Source organism: Falco cherrug, chromosome 3 (assembly GCF_023634085.1).
Source record: "Falco cherrug isolate bFalChe1 chromosome 3, bFalChe1.pri, whole genome shotgun sequence".
Taxonomy (NCBI): Eukaryota; Metazoa; Chordata; class Aves; order Falconiformes; family Falconidae; genus Falco; species Falco cherrug.
The window spans coordinates 59,095,334-59,119,013 of NC_073699.1; the positions used below are offsets into that span (position 1 = coordinate 59,095,334).

General features: G+C 40.5%; 1 protein-coding gene across 4 annotated transcripts in view; it reads right to left on the minus strand.

Moving 5' to 3' along the window:
- Positions 1–23,680, minus strand: part of MYOM1 (myomesin 1) — an 81,456-nt gene that overhangs the window by 12,539 nt on the left and 45,237 nt on the right. For 3 of the 4 annotated variants that reach the window (XM_055703488.1, XM_055703484.1, XM_055703485.1), the window contains 18 exons: positions 22,518–22,841; positions 20,706–20,902; positions 19,806–19,932; positions 18,897–19,081; positions 17,726–17,840; positions 13,132–13,288; positions 12,092–12,198; positions 11,926–11,970; positions 8,010–8,146; positions 7,018–7,162; positions 6,334–6,393; positions 5,997–6,064; positions 5,316–5,429; positions 4,564–4,651; positions 3,772–3,810; positions 3,573–3,678; positions 1,669–1,832; positions 220–256 (listed from right to left, as the gene is read on the minus strand). In XM_055703488.1, the coding sequence (XP_055559463.1) occupies positions 220–256; positions 1,669–1,832; positions 3,573–3,678; positions 3,772–3,810; positions 4,564–4,651; positions 5,316–5,429; positions 5,997–6,064; positions 6,334–6,393; positions 7,018–7,162; positions 8,010–8,146; positions 11,926–11,970; positions 12,092–12,198; positions 13,132–13,288; positions 17,726–17,840; positions 18,897–19,081; positions 19,806–19,932; positions 20,706–20,902; positions 22,518–22,841 (2,215 nt within the window). The remainder of the gene's footprint in view (positions 1–219; positions 257–1,668; positions 1,833–3,572; positions 3,679–3,771; positions 3,811–4,563; positions 4,652–5,315; positions 5,430–5,996; positions 6,065–6,333; positions 6,394–7,017; positions 7,163–8,009; positions 8,147–11,925; positions 11,971–12,091; positions 12,199–13,131; positions 13,289–17,725; positions 17,841–18,896; positions 19,082–19,805; positions 19,933–20,705; positions 20,903–22,517; positions 22,842–23,680) is intronic. The other variant, XM_055703486.1, reaches the window with a different exon arrangement.

The window sequence follows — 23,680 nt, forward strand, 5'->3', positions numbered from 1 at the left end:
CTGGCTTTAATCCATTAAGGAAACTCTCTCTCATCATTTGGCAATACTGCTTTTTCTTTATTACTCAACTGTTATATAAGGGTTACACTAAAGAAGTCACATGCAAAACTCCTACAGGCTTCTGTAGTCATAGCGTATGGTTAGCTCCAGCACAAAATAAGCCAACACTATTTTTATTTTATGACTGCCATTACTGTATTTAGATGGCATAATACTTACTTTAACCTCTGGAACTCGGCAAAGGCTTCATCAAATGCTTTGTAAAGAGAAAAGTTGATTTTAAAGGTAGGTTCAGAGATAAATCATCACAAGTTCAAATTTAAAATGCAGAAATAAATTTAAAATGTAGACATCATTAAAGAAATATTAATGGATGGATGGGTGTATATTGTATAAACCCTAAAACGCTGAATGGTTCAACTAATAAAGGCCATCTATGGCAGCTATTATATACACGTATGAACACATAAGCACACTTTTTTGCTTCTAAAAGTCAAGCTTTAAGACAAAGAGATAGCAGGGGAGCAATAGATTGAAATAATTTCACAAGAAGAGGAAGAAACCCACAACACACCACCTAAATGATAGCTTATGGCAGTGGTCTCCCAAACTTTTTTTCACTTTACACCTCTATCTAAATTTTTTTTTGAGCACACACTACCACTATATGTATATTTATTTATAAATTATGTAAGTGCAGTACAGAAGTTCTCTTATATTTTCTTCCCACATCCCAGCAGATCATCTTGCATGCATCCTGCTTTGGAGACCACTGGCTTATGGAATACAAGACATCTGGCTTTCCCAAGTGCTTTTCACAGCTGCTCTGAAGTATCACACTGACGGCCATGAACAGACCAAACAGCAAACTATTGTCTCCTTTGTAAATTCAGACTAGGCTACCATCATGTGGGAGGTCAGCCTTTCCTGCTTTGAAAGGGAAGAAGAAACCTCTTTTCTCAGGAAGTGGAGATAGAGTACAGAAGGAGCAAGGGGGAGATGATTATAAGGTTGTGGCCCTTACACAGCTTGCAGACCCAAAGTGAAGCTTTAAGGGTGGAAATGGCTGGGGATGGAAACTCAACAGGTCGGAAGGAGTTAATCTGTTTCCTAGGATCCAAGAGGTCTCTCAGAGCAAAAGCTTCCAACAGTCAATCCAAGTAATTTCAGCTGTTCCCCTAACAGTCCTTCATCATGTTGATGAAAGGTCTTGTCAGCTCTGAAGAATAAGGACCCCTATTATATCCATCAAAGAAATACAGTAGGAAAGAAACAGAACAAACTTGTCCCTCACTTCCTCCTCCAACTACTACTTGGAAGGAAGAGATAGAGAAAGCGTTCAGTGCTACAGCTTGTACTTAAAACTGCCAATCAATGCCAGCAACACAGGGGGGTTTATAAGATAGCTCAGAAACTGGGCTGATGTCTCAGTAGGCAAACTGTAAGCGCCTATTTGAAATAGGAAAAAGCTGTTCATAATTTCCGACTCAAGAGCACAGCTTGGAGAAAACAAGTTGCACTGTCTCCACAAACACTGCTGGGTACACACGCCGACCCTACAACCCCAGCAGTCACAGCTCTGTAGCGAGATCCTGCTGTTGACACCCCCGCCCCACCGCACGCAGTACAATGCCCACACACACAGTGTTAGCAGAGGGAATGGCCTACCTTGTCCAGAAAGATCCACTGTCTTTTTGTGTCCTGTTTTACCGTCGAAGAGTTCCATTGTGTATCTGCCTTTGTCCTGCGGAGTTGGTTCATTGATCTGCAACCAGATCTGCTCCCCGGTGACACCAGTCTTCACTCGGTCTGTAAACCTAATCTGGGTATCACTGGAAAATACAAAACAACGTTACTCTTTCAGTTTACTGGAGTACAAATGGGATTTGCTCATGCTGAGTCACTGAGTACATCTGCAGTTACTACATGATTTCCAAGGAGCAATGGTACGTCAACATATGAAACTTTTGAAGTCAAATTCTTGCTAAAGCTGCAGGCCAGCTGGGCAGAACTGGTATGACAGTCTTTCCCTGTTCAAGGTCTAGCTCTCCTCAGAGCTTCCAGGAAGGTTATGCATCTTAGCCTATGACCTGAGCCACAGAAGAGTTATACAAATGTAAAAGCCTGATCTCTGAAGGGTAATCCATGCATCCTTAAATGTTCATCTTCTCTTTTTAGCATAGGTTTGTTTCTGCTTGGGCAAAAAAAACCTATACGGCGCTGTACCTACAAAAACCCCACACTTTTGTCACAAGTGGTGTTTGCCCAGTTGGGCTGTTTTCTGATGCTCTGCTGTGCTTTGGTGTTTACAGTTAAACATATTTTGACATAAATGTATCCTCTTCCACAAAATTATCAATTTCTCAGCTTCCTAGATAAGCAGTTAAGTGCCCTGGATGAGGCAAAAGATATTCGTCAAGTAAGCTACTGATTTTATTTTAATCTTTGAACTGATAATTTCGAATATACTGAAGGGAAAAGAACACTTTTTTCTAGTTTAATTTGATATGCTTCAAGACAAAACTAGTTTCTAAAAATTAATAAGAGAGAAGGGGCAAAAACTCAGAATACTTCATACTCACTTGCAGTTTTGAAATACTTAGGACCTCTGGTGATACCAGGTCAAAATGGGTGCCAAGAAACAGGAAAGCCTCAAATAGCTTTCATTTCTCTGACAAGGTTTCTGGTTAGCATCGGTGTCAATAATTACAGCCAGACTGCTACAGCACATCCTGGGTATTCTCTCAAGAAAACTCATGTAAATGAGTTTTCTTGAGATGTAAGTAATTCAGATTCCACCCTAAAGTCTAACTACTACCATGTCCACAGGAAGTGAAACAGCAAGAATAGCAATAATAGATCTGAAGCTGTTTACTTTTCTGGGTTTTCCAGTGCGTGCTGTTTGTGCTGGCTGAGAATTCAAAGCTGTCTTATGGATCTGGATATGCAACTCCCATTAATTTTGTGGGGAGCTGGGCATTCAAATTCTTTTTAAAAATCACAGTTCTTCTGTCCGTCTTGGTTAGGTTCTTAGCACTCACAGGAGGAGCAGTCTGGATTTTACTGCCCCAGGCACACGCTTGAACTTCCTTTGCCTCCTAACATGAACCCATGCATTAAAAGGACATTCCCACTTGTCCCAGTTCCCATGAATTGTGGCTTCTAGACAAGCAGACCTCCAGGCTAGGTATCTCTGAACCCACAGTGCTGGCCTCTTTTAAAGCTTGTCAGTCTCTCAGGTTATATTTGCATCACTTCTTAAAACTGATTCAGGGAAAGCTGCAGCTCCCATTTAGGAGGTGGGAAGCACCTGAAGCAACACAGCCCTGACAGCATCTCATGGCATGGGACTATCTGTCTCATGAGGGAAACAACAGGAGGGCCCTGCACCACCAACACCTGATTCGTACTGGTTTCATGTGGACGTAATTCACTGAAACTAACTCATATGAGATAAGGACTCATAAGAGGTGAGAAGAAACCAGGGCCTCGCCCCTCTCATATATCCAGGTTCTTTCTGAATCTATAAAACCAAAATTGCACTGGCATTTGCAAAGCTCTTGCATACTTACTTGTGCACCCAGCCTACTCTCAAATCTTCCACATAATGAGTAACATAGGAGTACAGTCTGATACCCTCAGCTGTGCTCTGGATTTTCAGGTCTGTGGCAGATAAAGCTGAAAGAAGAGCACATGGTTTTATGCAGCCGTGCAGCCATTCATTGAGTGTCACAATGAGTCATTCATTCGAAGAGAGAATGAAGTTCTTACCAATCCTTCTGCATACTTCATTCATCAGATCTGCAAAAGCTGTGGAAATAAAATCCAGAGACTAAGGCTCTGTGTCTGCAGCTCAAGCAAAGTCAATAACAGGACAAGGACTGGCTCTGAAATATTCTCACCAGTAGGGTTGAAAAAGAAATCGGACTGACCTTATAAAGCATATTAGAAACGTAAGCAATGCAGCAATATAGCCTGTTAATCCACAATTTCCAGGCTTTATTTAACTGCAGCCTTGATGAATACTGCTGCAGCTGAACAAAACTTTTTGGTTTGTTTTTGGGGTTTTTTGTAAATGACACTATTCAGTTGGAATGCTAAGCCATCTATATACATTCTAATGGATAGAGTTATTTGCCTCTTGCTTGGAAACGTAAGCGAAACTTTAAATATATAGTAATCACATTGAGTGGGAAGGCCCCTAAACAAATGAATGGCAAAACATAATAAAAATGTGTAATCTTTTAAAATTACGTAATTCTATAATTTCTTTCTATACTTGTAAACTTACACTACTGAAGGTCCCCTGAGGAAACCCGTTATAATTTCACTTAGCATTAGTCATCATATTCTTCCAAAATTAGACAGAATCCAGATGCAATAAGCTGCATTCAAACACTATTTGAACTGAAAAATCTCATTTTTTCTAACAAGATGACCTTGTATACAGGAGGAACAAAGCCACAGGAAGGCGACACATTGCTTGTACCCCGGACCCGCTTGCAGGCGAGCACCCAGGCTGCCAGCTGGTGTGGCTGACAGCATGCAGAAAGTGGCTCTGACCTGTGTCCTTAAGCTGTAGCTCAGTGGAGTCCTTTCCTCTGTCATCCTTCAGTATGACTTCATAAGTGCCAGCATCTTTCTTAGAAAACTGCAGTATTGTAACAGCAAGACCAGTTTTCAGAACAGTTACTGTAGAAAAGTCTAGATTTTACTCCCGAACACAGCTGATGTCCTGTCCCCAGGGAGGTACCCCAGGCTGGGGCTTCCCCCGGTGCCCCCCAGCTGCCCTGCTGCTGGCCAGGGTGGTGGGATGGGCTTGGGCTGGGGGGTCCTGGCCTGCAGCTGTGGGGGAGCCTCCAGCCCCGGGGGGTCCTGACACTTCTTCCCTTCCTCAGCCAAAGAACCAAGAGCAAAGAAATGAAGTGGTGAATGCAGGTCACCCCCTCAAGCCTGCAGCAAGGCTGGGTAGGGACCAGACCTCTGGTGACTCCGAGGGTGGTCCTCGGAAAGCCTGAGTGACAAGCGCTTTCCAAATGCTATTTGAAACATAAATGTGGTTTCATTCTGTTGTTAAACTGACATAGAAAGGAAGTGACAAGCTTATTATCTCTTCTGTCATCATTTCCTGACAATCTGAACAAGCAGTTATAGACAGACATTTGCTCCAGCTAGAACGCAGACGCCTCATTTTTCCATTTTGAAAACCCACTTCCTTTTTTGATTGTTCTGCTGAAATATTAGATTAGATCGTATCGTTCATCTGAATTCGTAACACTGACTTCAGCTGAGGGCTAACAAGGACAGTCACTCACCTCTGATATCAGCAGAGTACACACGCCGTCTTTAAAGTCATGTTCTTCATCTACCATTATCTCCCTGTCATCTTTGTACCATACAATGTGTGTTTCCTTCTTAATATTAGCCACCTAAGATGGATGAAAACCACATTGTAATTGTTCTCTTCATTTGAGCAGGGGAACTTAGTACATGGGCCAGCTTGTTCAATCTCTCATAAAAGGACAGCGAGCTTTACAACTTGATCAGAGTGAGTTATTGCAGGCCTCCATTTTAAAATGAGGGATGCAAGAGGGAAAACAGCAGGGATGGAAAGAAAAAGGACTGCCAACAGCTTCAAGGAGCCCAGGGAACTAGTGAATCCTGCCCAGGGGATTTCTACCATCCAATGATGGCCAAAAATGAGAAAGTCCCAGGATTTACAAAGACTTGTCATTCCTATTCAGGTGCCTTTTCCTGAATGGGTGGCTGACAGACCTGGAGAAAAAAGTTCAAGCTATCTTCCAAGGTATTTTGTTACACACAATGAGCAGTTGCCCCAGCGTGATTAGCCTTCAGAGGCTCTGTCGGTATCCAATATGCAACTGGGAGTACAAAAGCAAAGGGTGTATCTATAGTCCCTTCCTACCCTCATCATCTAAGTAGTGGTAGGTCAAAGTGCTTTGAACATTGTAATCAATGTTTTCCTTGCCCCTTACCTTACATTTCAACATCACGTTACAGTCATCCGTAACTTCCCATCCCAGTTTATCCACAAAATGAGGACCTGTATAAAAATACAGATGTATTATAACAAAAAAATATTTTTAAAGGTCACATCAATGCTATTCATGATACAAAACCAAAGACAAATGTGTTTTTCTTGACAAGAATACTGTTATATTTTAATGTGGTTTTATTTTCCTATTTCTCCTTCAGAAGATAAGCAACCATATAACAACAAAAAACATCTATTTAAAATTAACATATAGAAATATAAACAAACTCTTAACAGACTAACACATATGTGATTCTTATAAGTAACCATATTATCACCTTGTTTCCTGTGCCATTCTTTTCTCTGGAAATCTGCTTCATCCTGCAGCTTCTTGAATACTAGGAATTAAAACCAGCAAAAAAAAATCCAAGGTTAGACATGGTGTGCCATTTGTACGGTGCTGAATGTCACTGTAACAGTTAGGTGCAGCTCTGTCCCTTAGAGGTCAATGAGAATCCTGCCATAGGGCCAGGTTTTCACTGAACATTTCAAAGTGTCAGAAGCTGATTATGGCTAACTCAATTCTCCTAGCTGCTTGCAGTCATCAGAAGTTTGATGTGTCATGTCTGATGAAGCATAACCCCCGATTATACAGCTACTTTCTGCTCTCAATAGGAAGGCAAATGAGTGGCACCAGAGTCAACAAGCTGCATGAGCTCTAGGAGGTGCAACTACTTGCTCCTGGCTGAATGGGCTTTTTAGAAATTTTCGTTCCACACATAGAAAACCAAACCATGGCAGGCTGCAATATTTTACATTTCTGTAACAATTCCCCTCCCTCCCAGGACTTTAAAAATTTCAGTTGACACACATGCCCTGTACTATACGAGGCAGGCAAGCAATATGGCATGAAAAAACACTGGAACATCTATTAGTATTGAAAACAGTGGAAAGTGAAGATGACAGCTGAGGTAACCTCAGGATAATTTTTCCAGCCTACCGCATAATATAGATCACTTTACCATCACCAATTAGGACAAGGCTTGATTGATTGGTTGCTTTTCCATCCTGCAGCTGGAAAGTATAAGTCCCTTCATCCTTGTCCTCGAGTTTATCCATAATCATTTCAACAAGGCCAGTCTTCTGGTCCACCTTCATTTTATATTTCTTCAGGAATGGAAAGTAAAGCAATGATTAATGGATATCAGAGTGATAAATATTTGTCAAATGTTATATAGTATCTTCAGGTGAAATTCTGCTTTCTTTAATCAGATTCCCACTTATTCAGATTCCCGCTATCTCTAGCTCCAGCTTTAAATGTATAACCAAATAAATAAGAAATCTGTTAAAGGTGAAGCCTATTTAATGGTACTATACAAGCACGTGACATGCCTGTTGTATGCATGTACCATGTTCTTTTTCATTAGAAAGGTTTAGATTTGCACCTCTTCAGAAAAACACTTTATTTGAAGATGGTTATACTTTTACAAGCTTTTGTGTAGAATGCTCCATCTCTGCCTTCTACCTGACATCAGCGTTGCAACAAAAGCATGCCATGTCATGTCTGTGGGAGTAACATGCTCTGCTGTAATAAATTCCTCCAAACAGCAAAGAGAGGTGAGAACCAAGCACACAGGTTTGCTAGGGCCATAGATGAAGGAGACAGGATGAATCTGGGCTACTGCAGTGACTCCTTCAAGACCACAGTAGCTGCTTACCTGGGACTACCTTGTTGCAGGAACTCGTATGATCGCCACTAGTTAACGGAACGTGATACTCACAAGGATGGCAGGAAGTCATTTAACTCCACTTTATAAACTGCGCCCAGTAGAATTCATCTGGAGCTCAGAACTATGGACAAAATCTTTCTAATGATGCTTTCAATTACATATGTTATTTCTCATGAAAATGCATTAATGTGGAACGCTATTTGGAAGTATATTTGAGACAGAGACATTAATATTCATTGATACTCATAAAAATGCAAACACATGTGAGCAATGAAAAGGCTTACCTCTCCATTGAAAATCTCCTTATCATTAAAAACAAAGTTGGCCTTTGCATTGCCAGACAGTTTTTCAGCTTGCAACCAGAATCTCACTTCTCCTTTTTCCAAAATTTCCACTGCCAACTCAGAGGCAAGTGGGACAGCTACAAAGAAGAAAGAAAAGAATAAGGCATATACTTTGCCTGTGCCCCAACAACTATTTTCTTCTATACTCAGAACACCACTTCTTCCTTTCATACTCAGGTACTGCATGCAAGGTAACTAACTTATGACAGCTCTTCATATAGACAGAATGCCTCTCCACCCACATATACATGGGATGAGAGTCAAGATTTAATCTTTTGATCCTTCAATCACTAGGTCTGTACAGACTGGAAGTGTTCAGGATTTGAGTTATGCTCCATTCTGATACCAGGCTATTTCAAAGGTAAACTGCAACTATCTCTGCAGCATGATGTGAGTCTGTATGGCACAGACCCATGTTTAATGAGTTGCCTAACAATATTGCTCTAAGACAGTGAACTGGTTCAATGGAAAAAAACACAAAAATAAACCCCAAGCATGAAGCCAGATTAGAAAGTCAGCTGCTGAGCTGCAGGTTGGGATATTTTTGTAAGCACTCTGATCCTTTGCTGAGCAGTACCTCTACCTCCAGAATTTACCATGTATCATAACGTACCCTCGATCTCCCCAATACATTTTCTTTACCTATAAATAATGGAAACCCCTACATATGGACCAATTATTTGTCTTAGCAGGAAAAAAATAGTGTAAAGGGTACTATACCATAGATAATATTAGTATCTTTTAAATTTTTTTTCCATTTTTCCCTGTTCTTGTTAGTAAAAGCCTTCAGCTTGCATCCACTTTAATTTTTCGTTTAAGATGTCTTAATCAGCAACATTAAACATGATCATTTAGACTCTGATATTGCTCATTTTATTGGCTTCCATAATTTTTAGCTGTCTTAGTGAATGCTCAGGTTCTTCACAGAAATCATACTCTGGGAAGTACGTATGTTGTATGTGAACTCTCCCCCAGTCTCCACTTTCACAGCAGTGTAAAGTCTGCATCGCTAGGGTGTAACATGGAACAGCTGAGGACAGTGTACAAACACATTGCAAAATGCTTGATGATATAGCCTGGTGATAGTGTAAAGACACACCTGCCAGACAAATCCCAGGGCAGGGCTGGTTCTTTTAGCTCCGTGTATGCAAAGGCCCAGCTACAGCAAGAGAGGACTGGGACTGAAGCAGTGTCTAATTGCTCTCATCTTTCCATTGGCACCATACTAAACAACTGGGGTGCCTTCTGGAGCAAAGCTGCCATCCCATCCCACTGCCAAAGAAAGTCTGAGAGTAAGGACCCCCCACGTCCTTCTTTCCCACGCTCAACCCTTTGCCGCATCTACGCCCTCCCACACCTGCGGGTGTGCTGAGCAGCACAGGACCCATCTCTGGTGAAAATAAGGCTTCTGGGAGGTGAGGGGAAAAAAGAGAATTATGGAAATGGTTGAGTCACCATCCCTGAAGCTATTTAAAAGACACGCAGATGCGGTGCTTAAGGATATGGTTAATGGTGGACTTGGCAGTGCTAGGTTAACAGTTGGACTTGATGATCTTAAAGGTCTTTTCCAACCTAGATGATTTTATGATTCTATGAAAAAGACACAGGCTTAACCAGAAAGAGGAAAGCCTGGAGCCTGAAGGGACGGCATTACCACAAGGGAGCAAGGCAAAGAACGACCCCATAGGAGTGTGCCTCAGCAGTGCAAGTGGTGCATGTGATGCTTTCTCACCCAGCACATCACTTTGCTCATAAGAAACAGAAGGAATCTCAGGTCTTGCATAATTTCTCCAAACAAAGCGACTGAAATACTATGGGAGACAGTGGAAGTAAGAGGGAGAAGGTGTGAATAGATATCAGGCTGCACTGCTTTTGTCTCATTGTCAGCTCTATGGCAATTTTAAACACCCACTTGGTTTGCATGTAATTAACTATGAATATCTTATTCTAACAGCGAAAAGAGGAAAGTGTCTCAAAAGCTGTTAAATAAAGGGCTGAAAGGATGCAAGAGAATTCTTTTCTGGGAAAAGGCTGTTCACTTCTCCACCCAAATGAACTGGACAAACCTGCATTACAGTCCTCCATGAGCAAAAGTCTTATTTTAAGCTATTTCCATAAGCACTGACTGACAGCCACTTTAGGCATTTTCCAGCCATCATGCTTGCCAGGTTTTACATCCGATTTGTATAGCATCACAAGTTACTCTGAGGACTTCAGAGGGAGTCCTCAGGCAGCTGCTCAATTGAAGAGCTAGAACAATTCATTTTTACCTAGCACCAGTACACTATCATGCCCATACTTAGTTGCATTCTGTAAGGCTGCAGATATTTCTAAGCAGAAGTTACAATTAAGTGCAGTTCAGAAATACAAACAATGCAACACACAGGAGCTCATGTTGAATCAGAAATGCCTAGCAACTAATTTTTTTAAAGAAGCTGGGTAATCCTCAAACATATTATCTGGAGATATGACTAAGGTTTCATGTTGATCCATAGAAGCTCATTATTTTTCTAGCCTCATAGGCATAGCCAGGTATATCTCAACCTCTGTTTGTAGTATTATTTTTTTTTTAGTGTCCACAGGGCCTGGAATGGCCAAAGCAAGTAAGATAGTTTCCTCCTTAAAGATATATTCTGCAGTGATCTCCCTTATTGCCTGTGCTACCTGGAAGCTCATACACAACTAGAAGTGTCCTGTTACCTAGTACAATGCAAAAAAAAAAAAAAAAGAAGACATGATCTATGTCCTGAGGAGCTTATTTTGTGACATTGGTTATGAACACAGAGCATGGAAGAGCACTCAGAAGAGAAGGGTCAGGGCACGTCAGGACATGCAACAACAGGAAGGTTTTGTGATGACTGTCTTTAAATGTGAAGATATAATTAGGAGGAAAGAACTGGGAGGAGCAGGAGTAAACAAGGGGATGCTTGGGCTGTCATTAAGCTGTCAAAAGGTGATATAATATGATGAGAAGAGTAGAGCTGATATGGAAAAGACAAGAAGGAAATGAGAGAGAAGATGTGGGCAAAAAGGCCACTTCTGCATCCAAGTATTGACTGGGCTGAGAGGCGCAATGTGGGCTGAGTTGGCAGAGGTGCCACCAGTGCATATGCAAAGCTGAGGATGTTAAAACATAAGCAAGAGTTTTCGTGCCTAGAATGAAAAAGAAGAGAATGCCGTGGGAGAGCATGAGACCAGGTTCACATCTTGTCTCATTGTGTATAACAGGACTCATCACACAATCCAATTTTTTTTTTCCAAATTATTCAAATTACATTCCAGTGAAAATAACCAAGTTGTGCTACTATCAGGATATCACAAAGGTATGGAAGGTCTGTGGGGTTGACAAATATACCACCCTAAACAGCAGGAAGGTTGTTCATATTGTCATGTGTTACAGGAAAGAGGGGAGGAATTCATTTCGTCAGGATAATTCTGCATATATATATATATATAATTACAGCAGAATTTACTACAGCTTTGTTAAGCTTAAATTTAACTTATGTTAAATTCAGTTGGAGCAAACTTAGAGAATTTTTCAAATTCTGGTTTTCAAATCAGGTTAGGTGTGTTGAGTTCCACAGAAGAAACAAAGCCAATGGGATACTTATTCTCCAGCTGTTATACAGACTTACTATATGCTAGACCAGTAGCCTGCAACAAATCAGGAAGAACATCAGTAATACCCAAATGTACTGAAGGAAAGAGAAAAAAATAAAGGAATCTTAGATTTTTAATGCAAAACCCCTTTCACTTGAAAATACTATAGTGACTTCCCCAGCTGATGGTGGCAGGAGCTTTGTGATACCCCACTGCATGCAGAACATTTCCCTACAGACATATTTGATTCACTTACTTGGGAATTTGCGTTCATGGCTCAGAGCAAGCAGGCGTTTCATTTCTGCAAAAGACATAAAAGAAATAATACAAGGTGTGTATGCCTTATGGGTCTGAGATACACAGCAGCAGGGAAAAACAGATGTGAAAGCAAAACAGACATGCTTAATAGACATTGTGTTTACCTTCCTCATCAATTGTGTGGCTTGATGAGACTCCATCAGTGTCTGTAACAACACAAGAGTAAATGCCCAAATCATCTTCTCCAAGATCCTTAAAGATAGCTTTTGACCTTTAGGAAGAAAAAAAAAGCATTTTGATAGAAAGATGAGATCAGTCTGAACCAACCCCTTCCCTTATGTCTATAACACCAGATAAGAATAGTCTTGTATTAGCTTTTGCTCTGACTGAAGAGGCAAATGCAGGGCTCTGGCCAGTATAAACCAGGGTAGGTCCTATCACGTGTAGCACAAGTGGAGATGGCACAACTCTCAGATAGCACCAAAAGTGCTGGAGATAGCTAGTTTAACCTAGCTCAAGAATGCTTAAAAACACGCTGTCAAGTCTTGGGTGAGCGTGGAAGGAGATTTAAGTACAGGCTGATTCAATTTTCATATGCAATACCATGAGTGTGGTGAGGCACCGTTTCTTTCTATATGGTTTCTAGAGCTAGAAGAGCACAGAGGCACTTCATAGGCTGAACCTGTGCCTTTGCCACTTCTTCCTCTCTGTTAAAAGCCTGAAGAAACAGAGTAGGCTTGTAGAGCATTAAGAAGTTACCAAATCAGGCTGTGGTGATGCCATCAGAAGAGAGTCTTGCTTATTACAGCACCTCCAAAAATTGTGAGAGTATTACATGGCAAAAGCATTTTGCAAGCAGCCAAGTAATTTTACCCTTTGGAGACTTAAAATAATAACAATAGGAATAATAATAATAATAATTTGCCTTGATTAACAGGTTATAGGCTGACAGAAGACAGATTTTCCCTCCCTATGCCTCAACATAACTAAACTGCCTAAACAGGAGATCTGACTCATTCTGTGCAAGTTACTTCCTAATGGTCTGCATGTGGACTTGCTAGAGAACAGCATACTCATGAAGTAGCCTCACAGTAATGGAGGCAGAGGTACCTCTTACTGAGGTCATACATCCAAAAGGATGGATTTCTTTGACCAGTCTAGATCTCTCAAACATGAAACTATTGCTGCCCCTGAGGGTTCTTACTTTCCACCTTTGGTATCGATATTCAGTCGGGAGTCATCCGCAATTGGTTCATAATTCTTGGACCAAACAAACTCAGAGTTTGGAGACATCTGGTCACATTCAAAGTTCAGGGAAATTACTCCATTGTCATCTACATCAACCACCACTTCCTTGGTTCCTGAAAGAGCAGAACAAGGCAATTCCATTTTCTCAGAGAAGCCAGGAAACAAATGCATATAGATATCATTCATAGGGTGGATTAAAACAGATCCTTGCCATTTTCTCAGCTGGCACATCAACTGCTGCAAACATTGGCATCCTCAATCTTTTGATTCACAAGAACTGTTCTTATTCTAATCCAAAGATTAAAGAGCATCATAAATCAACTGGTTTATTTGAGCAAGTCTAAGCCTACATGAGAGTGATATTTGTTCCGGAAAAATCTGAAGGGAAAAAAATAAAGCAAGCTTTTAAATCCACTAAATGTTTGAAATATTAAATAGCAGTATTTTCCATGGTAAGGGGTAGACAGAACTTTTGTTATACGTCATGATTTTATTATTCTCTAGTAAGATAAGAACTTCTACAGGGAATACCGTGTGCAAATGTGGGTGTTTGAAGAGGTGCAGGAGGCAGAAGAGGAAACAATGGAGTTACCCTAGCAGTGCACACTTGTGCAACTGAGGCACATTTTCAGTGACTCTGGCTTCACTCCGGGAGGTTGGTTTAATTGCTGTGCTTGGCACCTGGCCCTGCTACCGTCTGCAGCATTAATCCTCGGCCCACAAAGGGAGCGAATATTTGCAATTAGCTGCTTAAGTCGCCCACCCTGTTTTGCCAGTACCTACAGTCCTTGAGCTGGATAAAGTGACCCAGTTTGTCCTCTAAAAGGCCCTGGGGCTGAATCTCAGATCAGAAACCCAAAGGCACCTCTATACTGATCCCTCGCATCCTAGTGAAGCTGAGGGAATTTTGTCTGCGATTTGGGAGGCTCAGCAAGCCCGTCATCTGTGGCATTAATTTTCATTTCAACAACTTGTCTGAGAATGTCAGGGAGAGCATGTGCACTGAGAGGTGCTGGAGAACGTCCAGCCTCCTTTTCCAAACAGCTCTGAGCTGGATCTTGCATCTGAATAGGCCACTCATGTTATGTTACTTAGCCTAAGACAATTCTGGGCTGCCCAGAATGCTAATGACACACTTTTCCACAAAGTATTGTACCTTAAAGACAAAAGCCTTATTCCTGACATTGAGATTAAATGCTTTATTTTCAGCATAATTCTTAATGAGCCTCAAGCATACAAGGAGATCTCTGTTTCATCATCCTAATACTATTCAGGTCCTTTCCAGCACTGTGAGTAGCTCCTGTAATGACAATTTGTGTACATGCAGCTTTCTTAGTCTTTATAATTTGGCATAACCATTTAATGAAAGATGAGATTAATATTCCCATTTTGGTACTGTTATTTACCAACCCTTGCAGTAATGAAGCACTAAGTACTAATATTTGATAAATGAAGTCTAAGGTCTACAAATATTTTACTAGGCAGCAACATATTTGCAAATTTTTTATAATTTAATTTATTATATGCAAATTCATCACTTGACATTTCATTAATGTTTAGTTTCCTGTAGATCATTAGCACATGAATCTTTTTATGGCAGTTTATGCAATGTGCAAAGAATTACAGCCAGAAGGTTCATTTGAAGGACAGGATGTTTTATATTTGTTTTACGGCATTCTCATTATGATAACAATACATAGCATTTATTTTCAGAAATGATGATGGCATTTACCTCTAATATTTACACGAGTAAAAAAAAATATCTGTTTAAATTACTGACTAGAGGTCTCCATCTATCCTATAAAGTGGAACCAAAGAGGCAGTCGTAGTTACCCTCCTCTAGACAGCTTGGTGGTTTCAACATATCACCTAGACCGCCTCTTAAAGTCATCACAAGAAATAAAATACTTAGATGTCATATCAAATCTCCATTTATCTGAGTGGTTTAATGCATTAAAAGGAAAGAGGTAGCATGAAGGTAAAGCAGACAGCCTCAAAACACTGGAGTTAACGGCACCATTTTGAATACAGCTAGTCAGAAAAGCTGAACAGGACAAGGTTTCATTAATTTCTGAGGTTCAAGCCTTTCTCAAGTGACTGGTGCAGAATCACAATTTTTGCTTTGCACAAAGTTGCACAAGGACTGAGGGCAGCAATGGGGAAGAGTTGCAGTCTGCATTTCCCCTGCTTCCTGTAATATACACACACACTGAAGTGCTTTTGTCTAAAGACAAAGTTAGGGTTCAAAGGTAGCCTGGATTGGTATTTGTTTATATGGGTGGGTTTTTTAATTTAATTTTAGAAGATAACTGTAAAAATTAAATGTGGTTTTCAAACAGGAGAAGGTAGATGTAAAGTATCGCATCATTATACTTACACATTTCAGTGGATAAAGACAGTTAGTACCAGTTGTATGCAAATATTTTAATTTAGGATATTATTTACTTACGTTCTTTGATTAGACAGCTCAGTCATCTTGTGATTTTACACATTTGCCAAAAAGCAACATACTAGCAGGGATTGTCTAGAGAGATCTGACACTATTTTGTCTTCATCCAGGGTGGTAATAAAGGCAGAATTCATTGGGCAACACTCAAAGACTTGTGATAATTTTTAAAAAGTTGTATGATTGTTCTTGAGATTTGTGTGGTTTGAGTAAGAAAGGTGGCAGCCTCCCCAAGAGATTGCTTTCTGAAATAATTATTTTAATTAGCCTTTTGTCCTTTCTTAATACTTTTAAGAAGATTAGTTTGGGGGATGCCATATCTGCAGATCTCTGCTCAAAATATGGGTCAACCGGGTTTGTACAAGTAAGCCATTTCCAGCTTCCCTGAGATTTCGCTGTGCCAAACCCTGACTTGCTGGTGATCCCTCAGACATTACACCTGTGAAGCCTGGCCTCACTTGCTAAAAGGCCATGATCCCAAGATGTAGCTTCTTCTCTACTGGTGAGGTCTGTAAACCAAATGTTCTGCTCAAGTTTATATTGCCAGGTGGGCGTGCGTCTCATTTAAGTGAACACGGAAATCACTGTACAATTTTTTTTCTGTCGTGATGATCATCTTCACAAATTTACATTGGTGTGTTGTTTTGAATTGTAATGGTCTCACAGGCAGTCACCCCAGTCTCCCCACTCTGAGTTTTCCAGTTCTTTTACACCCCAGCTTCAGACCTCCTTTTTCAGACTTTCTTGACTTACAGCCTCAGGATTACCCTGGACATAAAGACCAGGCATTTATAAGAGCTGGGCCAGTGCTGCTGCAGGAATAGGAGATGTAAAAATGGACCTGGGAGTCAGAAGCAGGGGAATGATCCCAAGGAAATGCTCCTGAGGCAGCCAGGTGGGAATGGGAACTGTTGATGGGCAGTGATGGCTGCTCAACACCTCACAGTCAATACCACCCCAAATAAAACCCGACTGTTCCTCCAGGCAGGAGCAGCTATCAGCCTGACTGTGCAGACAGGTCAGTCGGCTGTTTGCCCAGCTAGGGACCTCCTTCGCCTGTGCCCCCACGCTGCCACTTGTGCTCCCCGTGCCCCGCTGCCCCAGGCCCCCGCGCTGCCCTGCCTGCCCGCTGCCTGCCCACAGCCCGCTCCTGCCTCCGTTCCTGTCCTTGTAAGGCTCTTAGAAATCTTCCCAGGTGGGATCAGGTATGAAAATCTGCAGCTGAAGGAAGGGAACTTGTCAGGGGAAAAAGGGTGTGTGGTGGATCCAGGCTGGGTTGTACCTCTGTACCTTCTTGCGTCATACTGACCTTATACCAGATTTGGTTAAAATATCGGGGAGTTTGTTTCTCCACCTTGTAGGACCCTCCACTTCTAAAATAGTCTATAGATGACTAAGCCATAAGCCCATGCTTGTGTTTTCTGTTAGGGACTTAGTGACAAAAAGGTGTTGACTTCGATCAAAGTCACTTATGTTACCTGTACAGCTAAATAAAACTCAGAAGTTTTCTGAAATTCCAGGTGTGGAGATTCTGCCTCTGCACCAGTTCCTGCGTTTCTTGCTGGCATTATAGCCACGCTGGAGCCAGCCTTCAAGGATGACTCCAGCAAGTTGCACTTGAATTCCTACTGAGAGAGGCCTCCAAAGTGACTTCATTACATTTTTGAAATCTTTATTTTAAAGGCCAAGGGAAAAAAAGTAATTTCTTTTACCCTTTCTTTCCTCAGACATATTACAGAAGCTAAAGAAAGGAGAACGATAAAGCATAAACAACCAGTTTACTATAGGAAAGGCAAAATATACAATTGTACCCTTTTTTGGTCAAGCTGATCTTGGTGGGTCCTCTGCTTATGCATCTATCTATAGCTATATGCAAATCTTACAGCTTTATTGTATTTTTGTATCCCTGGATGTGTTAGACAATCTGTTCTGACCTTAAAATATACCAGACATGAAAGTCAAATATTACCCTTAACTTATTTCCTGCTTAGTAAAAAAGTTTTACTTGAGGGGGGTCAAACTGCATGCAGCCCGTGTGCAAACACATCACACAAACAGGAACCTGTTTAAATATGATGAAAAAGAGGAAGTATTTCTAACAAACCTGGTCGTGTTTCAGCTACGACAGGATCTGTGACATCAGATGGTTTCCCAACACCAGCTTGGTTTGTTGCCCGCACACGGAACACATAGCTCACACCTTGTTTTAGGCCACCTATCTGGAGGAAGCAAATATACATACACTATGTGTTACAAAACACTGATTTTAATTCCACACTTATTACAGATCAGTCTGGATAGTTGATAGTTATATTTCCTTTCTTTTTTTTTCTTTTTTTTTTTCCCCCTTCTTTTACAGTGGACAAATATTTCTTCCTCTTTTTTTTTTTTTCCAGTTCCATAGTGACATGACTAATCTGTATGGCTTGCTCTTTCCTTGTATGCATAGCTAACGTTTAGACAGCGTCATCACTGTCATCGATTTCTTTGCAAAAGGAGCATTGTTATTGGAACAGGATGTTTTTAACTCATGTACTTTGACCTCTGAAACATCATAGTCTTTTACTGCAGGTAGATCTGGCTTTTAAAAATGAAATTATCAGGGTAATAAGTGGCAGCCACACCTATTCAGAAACAGAAGGGCATTTAATTGTACAGATTTAATTATAGTGACTTCAGGAATCATACTGACATTATAACATCTGTGGATACTCCTTTTAAACCTATATAAAAGGATCACACTTTAAAATGAGTTGTCTTTCAAATATTCTGAAAAGCATACAAATAGCAAAACTACTTCAGACATATCTCTAGAACTGAGATACTGCTGAACCCTAATTTAGAAGTCATTCCACAAAATGATGTAGCATAATAGTACAAAAAGCTTGGGTTTAACTTGCTGTGAAATGTGAGAAGGTACTTTCTATTAGAAATGATCACCTGCCACACTATCATGGCATCTGGTTTTGTGCCATCTGTTGCCATACCTATCTTGCTCTTGAACCAGAAAATGCTAGGGATGCCTCCTGTGTTACAAGAGTGGTATTTGGGTTTAGCAGTGCTTTCTTTTATTTTTAGCCTTGTCATACCAGGTTGTCTTCTGAGTTACTGTCTTCTCTGACTATACAGGCATTACAAGTATATATCCTTGGCACAACATAGACTACTATGTCTTTTATTAAATGGAACCATGATCAGCACAGGAAGATGCTATTGAAGGCTGACTTCTTCAAGGTTATACTGTTATACCAGTATTTGAATCTTAAGCAATTTACCTTCAAGAATTTCTTTTGAAGTGGCTTCTCATTGACACTTTTCCAGTGTTCCTCCTTTGCTTCAGTTTCCTTCATATCAACATAATAACCAACTATGGGACTACGACCAGTATAAACTGGTTCCTTCCACAGTAAAACCAAAGAGTCCTTCCTAACTTCTGTGCATGTGACATCATGGGGTGGCCCTGAAAGGTAAAAGCTGAAGTTGTGATATCAAAACAAATCCCAAAGGAGCTAGTGCAGACTTCAGAAACAAAACCAGACACCATGTTGTACACCTAGAGCTGACATAATATGTACAGCTCCTCTGTATCATATCTAGACCTGATATAAATACAACCCATGCCTATTAAAAAGACTAGCCCAAAAACCAAAAAATCGTTGAGGCTGGTATCTTGATCAAATATTTATGAACAAACAAAACAAATAAGTAATCTCCAAACTCAGGGAAATAAGTTAATTATTAAGCTAATGTGCTGCTTCAAGGACTGCTCTAAAGTCCACTGAAGTCAATGAAGGTTGTTCTCATTCATTTCAACTAGTGTTAAAAGGCCAGCAATCTTGACCAGAGACAAGGGTTGCAGGACCTCATTCTTCTCTGCCCTGTACCTTAGACAGGTATTTATGCCTACCATTTAAACTAGGAAGCAAAGTGGCAGACACAGTTCAGGAGCCAAGCAGGAAAGATAAAGAAAATACAAGCTGCTTGTAAAATGCTACTGATTAAACACGGATTGTTTAATGTATCATTGTAAATGTACTAAATCAAAGCGATGGAGATTCAAGCCTAGGTATGAACTTCAGTGCCCACTGACTCCCCTGGAAACTGAAAGCATTGAGAACTTAGGCAACCGACTGCAGAGCACCCTTGGGCTGTGAGTAACCTCCAGTTCCCACTCAGGATCCTACCAGGTACAGCAATGGTCCATTCTTCACATTTGAAGGGCTGGCTGGGTAGGGAGGGTGTCCCAACCCCAGCCAGGTTAGCAGCAGCCACCTGGAACTGGTACACCATGTTTTCCTTCAGGTTTTGAATCTGCAGAATTAACGAGATGGTACTTATTGACTTTGGATTACGGCTTTAGAAAAAAGTCTCAATGACAATTATTGAACCCATGAGTGTGCTTTTAAGTGCCTGAATAGATGAAAGCATTATTGACATCATACATAAGGCAATAACTATCTTGGCTTTTCCCCTAATCCACAATGGAGCATACATGAGTGGTCTTGGCATGCTCTAATTGTAACCTTTTTCCTATTGATAGACACTTTGGTAGCCAGGGAGGGAGCAGGGTATTGCTCAACAATCACATTAATCTGTCTCTTAATACAGAGTAAATTCACTTAAGGCAAGAGGTGTCCTCACAGTGGGGTGCAACTCAGTCCTGGCAGTGCTTTTCATTTGTGAAGCAGCTCAACAAGGTTGTAGCTAGCTCTGTCTTTAAATTGGGTCAAGAAGTGATCACAGAACACAGCTGGCACAGAGCTGGTTCCAGCACCAGCAAGCACTGGGGTAGGTCCACCAAGCCCAGTAGGAATGCCATTTGTTGTGAGGGGCTGACTTACAAAAGATCAGACTATGTCTAGAGTAGTGAATTCACAGATGACAGTTGGTGCCAGACTAACAGGTAAGTGCACAGACCATTTTGCACAGACGTTTAACAGAGCTAAATAAATTTGTTATCACAGATATAAAACCCTCTGAACAGCAATCTGTACACTGAATCATAATTCATCTGAATCTGCTTTTGAGGTCTGTTTTGGAAATATTATCTGCACCCACAGCAATAACAGAAATTAACCTCTTACCCTGTACGCCCTTTCACTAATGGCCTTGATGTTGGCTTCCATCCATTTCCCAGGAACTCCATCAACCACTTCACGATAATTCACGTAGTAGCCGGTAATTTCTGTTCCACCAACGACTTTAGGTTGTTTCCATCCCAATACCATCGAGTCACGAACACTCTCAAGTATCGTGATGTCATAAGGTGGAGATGGAGCAGCTGTTTCAATGTGAATAATACATAAATAGGAAGTTATATTTTGATAGTTAGACTGGCATTCAGCTACCGTATTCAGGTGGCTCCCATCCTGCATTTCCTAATTAGGACAATATTTATGTGGTCAAGGGAAATTTCTGGAGCTGAAATAAGAAACGCAGGATAAAAGCTTCCATAAACCAATTGAAGAAGTCTAAACTGCACAGGAATTAGTTTTCAGGATTGTTTGTTTTTTGAGAAGCAAGCTGATACATAGTGAAAAAATGTGTTGCAGTTGCAGCTCTGATGTAAGTGCTCACGACTCGCTTCAAAACTGTGAAGAATGAGGAACTAAAACTAATATTACAGGAAAAGTAAAAAAAAATGGAGATGCAATGATTTGGTTTCTTTTGCTGAAAACAAACCCTTTTTTCACACATACAATATTTGTTGTATTGATTGTTGTATCTTTTTTTTAAATAGGCCCACATTCTTCCCTTCCGAGAATGGACTTTATCTGTTCATTCTTTTTTTTTGTTTTTTTTCTTTTAAATTTACACACTGTGCAAATTTTATCATTGCACCCATCACATGATCTTACCTTTAGTGGAAGGAAGTGTGATCATAGGCACTGTAGACTGACCAGAAAGGGAACATGTCTGTTACTGGAACTTACACTAAAAAATCTGTGGCATAGTCTCTTTAGTCTCTTTCTTTAATTTCACTTTTTTTTTAACAACACAGAAATCATTAACTTCATCCCAACCCATTTTCTTATAAAGACTTTTCTGTATCTAGTGGGGAAATGCTTGCCCACACCCAATATGTCATGGACCAGTGAAGAGCCCTACTTGTGACCCTTAAGTTCTTTTGATAGAAATCCTACATCGTAGATGTTTCCTTTTCTCTTTCATGTTTTATGTCAGTGCCAGCTAGCCCCAGGCGCCTCCACTTCATTTTCTCTTCAGTGCTTTGCATAAGACTTTTGAGTCTCACTTCAGAGGCCTGGGGAGGAATTCAGTTCACTGGCCAGGTACCAGGACCTATATGAAATTCAAGCCTCCACATTTCTCAGGCACAATGGGTATTTAGGTGTTGACAACATAAAACACGATTTTGTGTGTGTACCTGCAACTTGATAGGTTTTCCTCACTACATATTGCTGTCAGTCAGAGATACAACACAATGTTCATTAGCACTGTGTCTCACAGGATAAGCTGTAGCTTAGGCATAAATCCACAAAGGATCTTCATACATCCTAACAGAACACAGATTTTCATGCTTACCATCCTAATCAAATTTTTTTTCCTTCACACATACATAACCCAGAGGCTAGGTAACAAAACACCTAACAAATTACTGAAGTGACTTAGAAATAATACATTAATATGTAGTCAAGCAAGCTATTAAATTAGTAAACAGATTTGTAGGTTTCGCTTTCAGTAGTCACTAAGTTTGTAAAGTGGTCTCCAATACCATTCCATGCACAATGATCTTAACGGAGCATGTAATTAATGGGTCTGATAGAAGATGCATCACTGGAGAGCGCTTTCACTTGTGGCATGGACAAGCAGAGGTTATAACTGTCTGAAGTGGATGTAACAAAGCAGTGAAATCTATTTATTTTATTAACTCTCACCTGTATCTTTCTTTGTCACTTTTTCCAGTGTCAAAAGATTCCCAGGTCGAGACTTACTTGCCTGCTTAGCAGCAATATTTTGTGGTGCAGATGTGACAGCATCTTTAACCATTTCTCTCATGTTATTGTCTCCTGTTCTCCCCAGTTTGTCAGAGCTACTGGGTAGTGTGTCTTTATTAAATTTAGCATTGCATTTTAGCAAAGCATCTGTGTCAAAGATAGGCTGGGAGGACTCATGCATGCCTTCCCAGCTGATAGTGCAGTCTGTTAGTCCACCAGCTTTACCACTCAGTTCAGGACACACACCATGAAGCAATCCTCCCCCTATAATTGCCAGAAAACAGCAAAGACATTTTGAATTAGAATATATTGTTTTTTCTTCATTTAGTCAACAGAACAAAGAAATGCATACAGTGAACAATACAGCCAAAGTATGACAAATCACAGGTTTTACATGCAAAACGTTAAGCTTGCATTCACAAAAATTTGAAATGCACCTAATACCTCTCAACTTGCTCACAAGCAAAGCAGAATAAATATGGAAAGTTAATAGTAATCTACATTGGCTACATTTTTTTTTGTATCAGATCTTCCAAGTCATATTTCTGATCCTTTCAAGATGATTTCATAAAATTGCCATAGGCTGTATCTCTGTGCTCTAAGGCTGTGAGGTACATGGTTTTGATACAAATGAGTGAGGGTGTTGCAGACACACAACTTATTGTGGCTCGATAATCTCATTAATCTTTATGGATTAGTTCAGGCAGTGGTAAACAGAAATAATTAATCAACAAAGGGAGAACACACAGGGTTATAGAAGGTTTACAAAAGACACATTGCACTGATTATTAGATTTAGGTATGGAAACAAATTTCTTAGTAACTGATGGTATATAGGATGTGTGCATTAGAGGTGATAAATACCACATTACAGAATCAGAATGCCATTCCATTTTCCAGGATACCTATGAAGTGAACTTGGCAGTGCTCTCTTACAGTGGTTCACAAGAAACACCTGAAGAAGACTGGATGTTGAAGGTGAACAGTCTACAAGAGTGCAGTGACTGTGAAACTATGACTGTGAGACCATAAGATCTATGGATAAATTATTATTTGTGGATAGCATTGTAAAACAAAACAATTAGTTACAAATAGTTGCTGAAA